This window comes from Hyalella azteca, unplaced genomic scaffold (assembly GCF_000764305.2).
Source record: "Hyalella azteca isolate HAZT.00-mixed unplaced genomic scaffold, Hazt_2.0.2 contig10031, whole genome shotgun sequence".
Lineage (NCBI taxonomy): Eukaryota > Metazoa > Arthropoda > Malacostraca > Amphipoda > Hyalellidae > Hyalella > Hyalella azteca.
The window spans coordinates 171,061-181,015 of NW_025940083.1; the positions used below are offsets into that span (position 1 = coordinate 171,061).

The 9,955-nt window shown below is 39.3% G+C and overlaps 1 protein-coding gene across 1 annotated transcript; it reads right to left on the reverse strand.

Moving 5' to 3' along the window:
* Nucleotides 1-58: 58 nt before the first annotated feature.
* On the reverse strand, nt 59-9,746 carry LOC108676853 (cell division control protein 6 homolog). The gene is made up of 10 exons (XM_018165005.2): nt 9,424-9,746; nt 8,298-9,189; nt 7,518-7,672; nt 6,191-6,393; nt 5,467-5,630; nt 4,776-5,022; nt 4,304-4,454; nt 3,593-3,795; nt 1,360-1,500; nt 59-832 (listed from the first exon to the last, which is right to left on the reverse strand). Exons 1-10 carry the CDS (start codon nt 9,692-9,694, stop codon nt 719-721), a joined length of 2,541 nt encoding a protein of 846 aa, XP_018020494.1. The 5' UTR covers nt 9,695-9,746; the 3' UTR covers nt 59-718.
* Nucleotides 9,747-9,955: the final 209 nt, after the last annotated feature.

Sequence of the window (9,955 nt, forward strand, 5' to 3'; positions counted from 1 at the left end):
CCTTTAAGTTACAATGATAAAATCTAATTTCGATCGTAGGAGAAATAATGTATCAAACTGCTGTTAAGAAATTATATTTTAATTCATCTTACTGTTAGCCTGCGTGCAGGACTGCCGTTTATTCTGCATCTGGTATCAAAATATCTGATCGTACACTGAAACCATTTTTTCACCTAGTGCAAACTAGAGGACACATTTCCTGCAAGAGCTGACCAAGTTCCTTGAATTGTATGTCAAACAGTTTTTCGTCATTAACTTGGCACTAGCTGTCAAGCGACAATTGTAACCCTACCGTCCGTTGAATATATTTGATGTGAAGGAGTCTTTCAGATCTGTGAACTAGTCAGGAAAAGTACAGGAATAACCGAAAGGCCTATCCAGGCTTATTCTTCAACGCTGAAGATACTGTACTGTGCAATGAGCTAGTCTCCAAGCGAGTTCTTACAAATTTTGAGATCCGTTCAACTTCGACTTGGCAAAATTATAGCACGGTCGTAATTTCCTCTCGCATAATCGGAAGTTAAAAGTAAAGTAAATTGAATACTTCTTAAGAATGGTATATTGTACTAGTCAAAAATATAAAACAAAACCGCAACTTCTTACGTCTCGTCGTACTCGTGAAGCGGGTTTTAATGTAAAGCTGTCCTTTCGAATTAACAAGCAAGAATGATCTGGTTCATAAGCACCCTGTATAATTATTACTTGGGAATTGCGTGCACTAGTTCTTCTTGGCCAATCTACCCAACGCTTCACGATCCTCGAGGATTTGAAGGATGAGCTCCCGGTCTGCCAACGCTCGCTCCGCTTCGTCAGGGTTGAGCGACAGCATCACCTATGGGTGGAAACGATTTATTGGTAATTAAGTATTTACTTCGAACTAATACGTTATAGTTCAGGAGAACCGTTGCAGGTCCTATGTTGCTCTGTCTGCTCACAATAATTTCTATGTCATTTTTTCCCACGCTAGCATTATTATTATTAGACTTTCCAACATCTTGACGGGCCGTGACACAACTGAGTTTCGCGCAAGTACAAATATGAACGAATAATTGACAGGAGACATCGTTATTTTGTATGAAATTCTGTTAAGATTATGCAAATAATAACTTTCTGTTATTTGCAAAAGGAAACTTAACGCTCACTTGTCTATCGAGCACTCTTCACGCCTATAGCAAATTTGTTCCTGGCTTCATTTTTTTATGTTACAAGGACTAGACGAAATTCATTATCTCAATTCGGGAGAAGATAGATGTCACATTCAAAGAACTCCTTCGTACAGGCAAACTGATAAAAGTTAAACAATTTGTACTATACTCCATGTGCTGAAATAATAAAGATTTACAGCTGCAACAAACTGACCTTGGCCATCCTGATGTCTTTACTCTTGCCGATGTCGATCAGAGAGCGAGTTTGGAGGTTGCAGCACAGAGATAGGAACTCGCTCGAGTCGACGGACGGCAACTGGCGGTGCGCACACACGCTGCTGTAGATCTCTTGGAGCTGCACATCAAACAACAAGTTTAAACAAATTGAATGACTGGTGCACTAGACGGGATGTGGACATGGTAGATCATGCTGATATTGGGCACAGATGACAGTGGCCTGGCGCCAGGGCGTTGTCCAATGGCCAAAGACCTGGGGCCATACTTTCTTTCAAAACTCGCTAAGTGAACGTAAGCACTTACGCTCTATTATCTTGTCTATGATTGGTGAATTTTGCTTGAAAGGCCGTCAATGATTGGCTGATGAACTTACGATCTCTTAATTTTTTCTAAAAGTACAGGCCCTTGCTTTTATAGCACCGGTGGGGCCTCGGGAAGTACTTTCGCATTTAGCAGTGCCTCCAGCCAATCGCAACGTGCGATAGGAAATGGTAGCCATCAAAGGTCAACTATTTATAGTGAGGTTGAGACTATGACGCTCTGCTAGCTTCTTTTCGTTTAGTGCAAGGACTTGAATCCGTTGAGGCCTAGTTCGGTCATTACGTCTTTCCCTGGATAGTTCGGGCGGTTGAGGCACCATAAGGTGCCTCGGCTCTTATTCAGCTTTTCATGCGCAGCAGCTGTCATGGTCTTGATGGTGATTATGGCTTGGCTTTCTTCTGCTTGCAATTTCAACAAGGAGCGCTCCGCTAATCTCAGTAATCTTAGTTGGTTTGCCTATCAGGGTTATTTTTATTTCAGACTGGCTTTATTACATCAATAACTTAGAGGCGGCGGCCGGCATTGGATGATATTGTGGAGAATTCTTGAGTTTTTTGTAAATTTGTCGGAAGGGTTGGGGTTCATTCAAATTTTTATGCAAAAGACTGGATCTTCGGGAAGCGCGATTATTAATTCGTCTGGCTCTTGTCTTCTTTGCCGTATTTTCGTGATATTCTTGTTTTCTGTTCATTACATAAGGTTCTATGATAGATCAAGATGTCCGTCAGTGCGTCCACTCCTCCGGCTCGCGTAATTCGAGAGTGGTAGCTCGCAGTTTCGATGGTGGGCGAAGTCATACTTGATTCCATTATGAGGAACTGGGTCATGCCCAGGAGTGTCTGATGCAAGAGGCGCGACCAAGGGAGAGTTCATTTCAATGTCATGTTCTTACTTGACAATGTTCTTACATACGCTGAGCATGAGCCTGGATGACCTCTAACAACGGGATCTTTTCTGTAGGGAAAACGCAATCCTGATGGAACCATTCACTCAGATGTAGCGTTGGTTGTCCTGTGCCCAGTCACCAGTATGTATGAACGTGGCTAGCTTTGCAAATTGGCGCCACTCCATCTGCGCGGCGTTCAAACTGTCCCCACCTGTACAGGAGTCTCTCGGTTAACCCCCTCAATGAATGACTGTGAAAGCTGGCAGGTCGGGTCTAGATCCCAACTAGGTTTCGTCTTGACAAGAAGAAGTAATTGTGCGTCCGTAAGAAAGCTATGCAATCACTAGAAGAGCGTTTGCTATGTCAGTTGGCCTGGACTCTCCACCCAAGCCACTAGGCTATGGTTGAATCTGGAACCGCACAGCCTCGGCTCTCATCGAGACACAAAAGCCCCCCCTTCCACCAAGATAAGGGCGAGATGGCACGCTGAGGGAATTGCAGGTCTAACAATCCAGATCAGGTAAAATTTAAAGGCGTCCTCTGGAGGACAAATTTCCTTTCCAAGTATCACTTTCGTGAGGTACCTCAAGAACAGAAATTGATGTGAAAAGTTCTGGCATTCACAGTACGAGTCTGAAGTAACGGCGACACAGTCAAGAGAGCATCTTTCATGCTACAAATAACAGGAGCTGGTTTGTTAAATGGGAACAAAAGGTAGCCTTCGTTATGCAGTGACAGTATAGCAACAGGCAGCAGCTCCAAGTGTTACCCATTAGTCGCTTTACCCACAAATCTAAACAATCAAGTAGGGTAAATATGTCACAAATGAATCTGGTCAACCTACCAATGAAGCCGCGAGCAGCTTCAAACGCCATGACCTTATGAAAACACCATCCTCCAAATGTAAATGACATTTCAATATGGGGAGAAATGAAATAGATAATTCTATAGAATAAAATAGCAGTCTATTGAATTGGGGGAAATAAATAGGCTAGCAACTCACCTTGCCCATCGTGGTGTGCTTTTGTTTAGCATGTTTATGCACCAGCAAAAGACAGCAAAGAAGAATTTTTTGCTGTAAAGGGAAAGCCGCAGGAGCAGACGCAATTGTTGTCACAACTCGCGAGCCATAGACTTCGTTGAAAATTTTCAGAATCGTGGCAATGTCCACAACTCTTTCAGTAGCATTAGGAGCAGTAGATGCACCTGCAGAATTCCCAACTTTAGAAAAAGTCATCTGAAGCATTTCAAAAACATTACTGCTCAGAAAATGATGCGCTTAATAGTTGACTATTCTAGCCTGGTTTAATAGTTGCCTTTCCTAACTTGGAAGGATACCAATGCATGGAATTTATTTAAAATTTAACAAAAAATATTGTCTACCTGGCAAAATATTTCTCAAACTCGGGAAAAAGTAAAGCTGTCGGATGGAACAACCGCGGGAATAACATTCAAACAAGATTTAATTTTCGTCCGCCAAGTGAGAAGCTTAATTGCGTGAAGGCAAGTAAAGAAATATACAACAAAACAATTATTTATATACAGCAATTAAACATGATAATTCGAAACAAACTGCTCCGTAATGGTTGCATTCAATTACCACACTGAAGCGGACTCTCATAAAGAAGCCAACAGAAAATGTGGCACACCGCACACTACTTAATAATACAATCCAAAGGCTAAAATTCACGACACAAAAAATTCTTCTCCTCGCCTTTGGTTGATTGTTGACTACCGCTGCAAGTGTCGACAGCGCGACGGCACACGTCCAACGCGCGCCGGGCATCGCCCGCAACTGAAGCAACCTTGCCAGCCAGCAGCTGAAGGGCGGCTGGTCTGATCACATCCTGCCACTTCACCTGGCTCTGATGATATATATATTTTTTTGTAAATTGCTTGCGATTACCTCGGAACAGTTGCTTCATTGCTAGAATCTCTCACTATTTTACAAATAAATAAAATATAGTAAGAATATGACTTAAACAATAGCTAGCAATTAAATGAGTTAATCATAAGACACATGGAGTTAACATAACTTGAGTGTTTAAAAAAGAAATAAAGCGCGAACTAAAGGATAGGATCAAGGTCGAACAGCCAGTCATCAGAACTTTAAATGTTACAACTTTTTCAAAAAACGATGCACAACATCGCGTATTTTTCAAGTCTAAATATACCGATCAACCAACCTTGTGAAGTCGGTCGGTGAGGATATCGAGAATCTGCTGCTTGGTGTATGGCGGGAAGTGCAGGCGCTCAGGGGCGCAGTTGCCCGCCGTCGCTAGTCGAGGCAGCACGCGCTCAGTGAGGTCCAGTCTGTTGGCGATGGCAAGCAGCACTAAACGCGACGATTGGAGGGCCGGCCACTCGAATATTGTGTACAGAAGCTCCTGATGACGCGTTTCCAGTTGATCCGCTTCATCCAGCACCAATACACTGCAAAAATTAAAAAAATCAATTTTTCGATTGAAGTCACACTGCAAGAAAAGAAATTAGGATGCCTTACAGTGCACTATCATAGACCTCAGCTCAAGTCTGGTGGGAAAATCAATTTTGTTCTTTTAAATAGTTTTGAATAGCGAAAATATATATAAAAAGTGCAGTTTCATTTTCATTAAGCACGAAACCTCTCCTGAGTTTAGCATAGAGCATAAACATCTAATTATTACATGACGATATTCTATTAGTATTAGAGCCATCATAATGCACGCTCGATTCATAATCATAATGCATTCAAATAAGGCAGAGGAATGAACTACTTACATTTACAAAAATATATTTGATCACTAGACCAACATAAGATTTAATATTAGAACTACGAAACGGAAAAGCAAACTAAAATATTGAATTAAATAAAGAAAACAATCGCCCAACACTCACATGCTCTTGCCCTTCTTTGAGAAATGTTTCTCGAGGGCTCGCAAAGTTTTCAGCTCCGTGGGTTGCTGCGGCAGTGCAAGCTCTTGAGAGATGCGAGCAAAAACTGCACTTGCCCCTTGCAGGCCCATGCAGTTCACCCACACTGGCGATATTCCTTTTATTTCCTGCAAAACGCAAATAGGATTATAGTAGCATAGTAATATAATACAAAAGCTTATGATGTTAAGAGACTAGCAGGACATATTTAGCACGGGGCAATGATGCCAACAACGTAAAAAGTTAAGACAAGGCAATGAGATCTGTTCCACAATACTGTGCTTAAGATTAAGTGCACGTTTAATCATCATTTAAAACGCCGGGCAAGTTCATCATTCATTTTTATTAATATCAAACCTTTGCTGCAGTTTTCTGTTTAGTACCTAATAGTACATTCTCCAAGTTAAAACATAGCAAATTTCCTCTCAGATGTTGAGCTGAATAAGTTTTATTTGCCCAATTTTAAACCAAAAAATTTATCATATTACTCCATGAAGAAGCATTAATTAATTTCAACATAAAATTACACTATAAATGACCCTGATCTACATTATAAATGATTCTGCTCTACATTATAAATGATTCTGCTCTACAATATAAATGACTCTGCTCTACAATATAAATGACTCTGACCTGCACTATAAATGACACTGATCGTGAGAAATTAACTGAAAATTACTTCACTGACGGGCAATGTTTCAAGGATCCGTGTGAGTGCAGCCGTCTTTCCGGTGCCGGGAGCCCCTGAGATGTACATCGCCCCGGCACGCTTTTGGTTCTCCTGTAGGCAGCTCTGCAGGAACGACTTGATGGTCGCTACCTCAACATCACGTCCAACTAACTCCGGCATTGTGTGGCTCAGAGCTCGTCTTACGGCTTGGTAAACGAACACTGCACGAAGAAATAAATCTAGAAATGTACATATCTCGAAACGGATTATTGTAGATAAAAAGTTTGTTAGTGTACTGAACAACTGATCTGTCATTTTTATAACATGTCATCCTCCATAAAATAAATGGAATTTATTACCGGGTTCTTAAATAAACAAAAATAAGTGGATTAATATGGAACGAGTGAACAAAATTTAGACTTGCAGTAGAAGATGTTAATCTATCAGCTAACCTGCTCGTGAAAATATTGTAACCACAGAATAATGAATGAAAATCATGACCGTAAGTTAACCTGAGCTCATAGCCCCTGAATCAATGCATATAATAATCTCCATATCATCCACGAAGTCCAAACAATAATAATATAACATAATTTTACATGGTTAAAAATAAACAGCAAATAGGTTAACAATGAAAATGTGAGGGTATGGATACCATGAAGTAACTAAGTAGGTCAAATGGAAGTATATTGAGAAAACTGCTTCTGCCCGATACAGGGTTCTATCAGGTAAAACTGGTTATAATTGTACCAGAGTTAGAGCTATGTTGAAGAAGCTATCAAAACACAATAGGTTAATTTTAAATTTACGTTATTTTTTGCAAGGTTAGTGCTCCAAAATTTGTGCAACTAGGTACCTAAATTTTGACAAACAAACAAAAGTTCGGATTGATTCACCACTGGATCAATTTTGAGCTTAGTATAGTAAGTGATTCTTGCAGTTGTGAATCATCTCAAGCCTGTCTTCATTGCATCGCTCCTAAGCTTCTATCTGATCAAACATTTATACAATGATTCACAGACAGTTCTCGATAACGTTTAATTTCAGTGGATTAGGCTTATCTCACTATTGGTTCAATCCAACATACAACTGTGTCCAATTCGCAGTTCATGCTACGGCAGAGGCATCAAGTATGTACCATAAACTTTAGCCACACATAAAAATCGAGTTTGCATAAAATTTTGTATGAGAAAACCCTGTGAAAAGTTTAACTGAAAGTACTAGTGCAAATGGTGCTAGTCACAGTAAATACTGCATCAAATGTGTTATGACAAATCAAGAGACAAAAAAAAAAAAATCGATAAATAAGTGGGAATAAAAAATAGAAAAATAAGAAATATTTTACCTTTATCCTGGTTAAGTTTCAAGGGAGAAACTCCATTGGTTGAGGTCTTCTTGGTGGGTGTCAGGAGTGGTCTGCTAGGGGAGTTGAGAGGGCAATGTTTGCGAGGAGACCTTCTCAGGATACTCTCGGTCACAATGAGCTTCTTCAAGGGTGAACTGCAACAAATAATTAAATATAGTCTAAATGTAATTAGATTAGATAAAAAATGTACCTAAGCCAAAAATTAGTAATTTTGTACCTAAATAAAAAATTTTTGTGTAGTCACACTGAGGAACAGTTACAAATATTGAGAACAAGACAAAAAATTTTTTTATGGCTACAATGAGGAATCATTGAAATTGCAATTTTTTTTTGGATAAGTAAGAGATTATCTGAATTGATTAAAAGTTTAGGCAGTTGAAGCTTAGAAAGGAATATGAAGCAATAAGTGAATGCAAAATGTAAGCTACCTAGTGATGAAGTTGAAGAATCAATACAAGTACCTTATAAATGAAATGAGATTGAGGTGAAAATAACACACACACACACACAAGAAAAAAAAAACATTTCAAGAACTGAACTCATCAAAATGTTCATATAAATAAAGCATATACAGCACAAAATCAGGCCATAAGTCTAAGTCCAGGCATTAGAAGCAAATCATTTTCTACAATAAAGATCCCACAAAAAATTTTTGTGAGACGCAAAACACTTCACACAATATGAAGATCACATCCACATTAAGTGCAAAACAATGCACCAATTATTTTTGGAAAGTATACTTAAAGCTGCATCACTTACCAAGGATGTTGGACATTAGCAGCAGCAATAATCTTCATAGGAGATTCTTTTTCAGGAATGGACGTTTCTTTCTTGTACAAATTTGCAGTGAATTTTTTGGGCGTTTTGAGTGGACTGGAAGGGACTTCAACACATTCAGTTTCATTCAGCTTATGGATAAATCCTCCTTTTTTAAGAGGACTTTTGACAACAGCAGGTGTATACATAGAATTTTCCACAAGAACATCAGAGAGCTGAACTTGAACCTTTTTAAGCTGTACTACTGAAGAACTATCACTAGATGGTGAGGCTTCAGCTGAATTTTTTGAAGAAACGGAAGAGCCTAAGTTTTCTTTGTCATGGCAAAACAAATTTCTAGAAATTCCCGATAACTTTCTGGGGCTGTTAAGGTCTTTCAGTGTATGCATTTTTTCTCTAGAGGTCAGCAAGGGACTTATGCTTTTAACATCATTCTGCACCTGCTTCACTGGTGACAGTAAAGTGATGAGCTTCATGCACAGTGCAGAGGGGCTTGATAGCGAGGACCGGAGACTCATAGTAGAGGGCGTTGTAGCTTGACTGCCAGGAGAGGGCACAGGTACTCTAGGTGCAACATTCTCCTTTTCTCCATGGTAAGTGTGAACTGATTTTTTTCCATTAGCAAAGGATTCTTTTACAGGAGTATCATGGCAAGAAATATCTACTTCATCATCGCTTGAATCTGATGCATTGCTGCCATTTTGGCTGCTGTCCATGGAGAATATTGAACTTAGTTTTTCTTTTGAGTTGTTCTTAGACACAGTCATGAAGGTAGAGGCAGAGACAGCTTTAAGCCGAATGGGAGAAATGGTCTGCAAATTTTTCCGTGGGGACTTGATAGGCGAGCAGTAAATGTCTTGTGGAGCTGATGCATCTGTAAAATAAATCAAAGCAAGTTGCAAAACTATAATAATAGAAGGAACAAGTTACTATTGGAGGCCATAAAGCATTCAAATTATATTTTAATGACAACTTTAAAAAACTTTGATGGTCTAGTTTACAACTTAAAGAATGATGAGCAGGTTAAAAAAATTTGCATTTAAGGATGAAAAAAACCTTATATATGGTAATTGCTCATTGCTTTATTTCCAATTACACTAGTAATTACCATGCTGTTTCCTCTTTGGTGATTTAACCTTGGCTGTAAAGGATTTTCTTGGGGATTCATCACAAGAGCTGCTGTCAATGGAGTAAACAGCTGATGCAGTATTTCTGGTTTTGGCTTTAGATGCAGCATGTCTAGTGGAAGGGCGAGAAGCTGTTATGGGTGGCTCAACAAGTAAATAGCTTCTACTAGGGGAGTAATGAGCTGGAGATTTTGTCATGCCAGATCTAGTTCTACGCTTAGGGAAATTCAAGAGGGCTTGAGAGTTAGGCATTATGGCCAGATGTATATAAAAATTAATTATATAAGATTCCAAACAGGTCTCTGAAAAAAAAGATGGATTGCATAAACAATATATCATGTGTTGACATAATTGAACATTTTCGAGATTATCATCAAACTATTGCCAAAATCATGCATCTCTCAATGAGTTCTATATTTGTTAAAGTAAGATGCAAGTAATGATAGTATAATGCCAAAATCTAATACAGTTGTTTGCAATTTAAAAAGTGATGGGAGAAATATAATTTCCTAC

Excerpts from the sequence above, each read along its gene's own strand:
- LOC108676853 (XM_018165005.2), bottom strand. The coding sequence starts at position 9,694 with ATGCCTAACTCTCAAGCCCTCTTGAATTTCCCTAAGCGTAGAACTAGA. Across the intron at positions 5,023-5,466 it reads TCAAAGAAGGGCAAGAGCAT|TGTATTGGTGCTGGATGAAG; the intron begins GTGAGTGTTGGG and ends TAATTTTTGCAG. Across the intron at positions 3,796-4,303 it reads TAGTCAACAATCAACCAAAG|GTGCATCTACTGCTCCTAAT; the intron begins GCGAGGAGAAGA and ends GGAATTCTGCAG.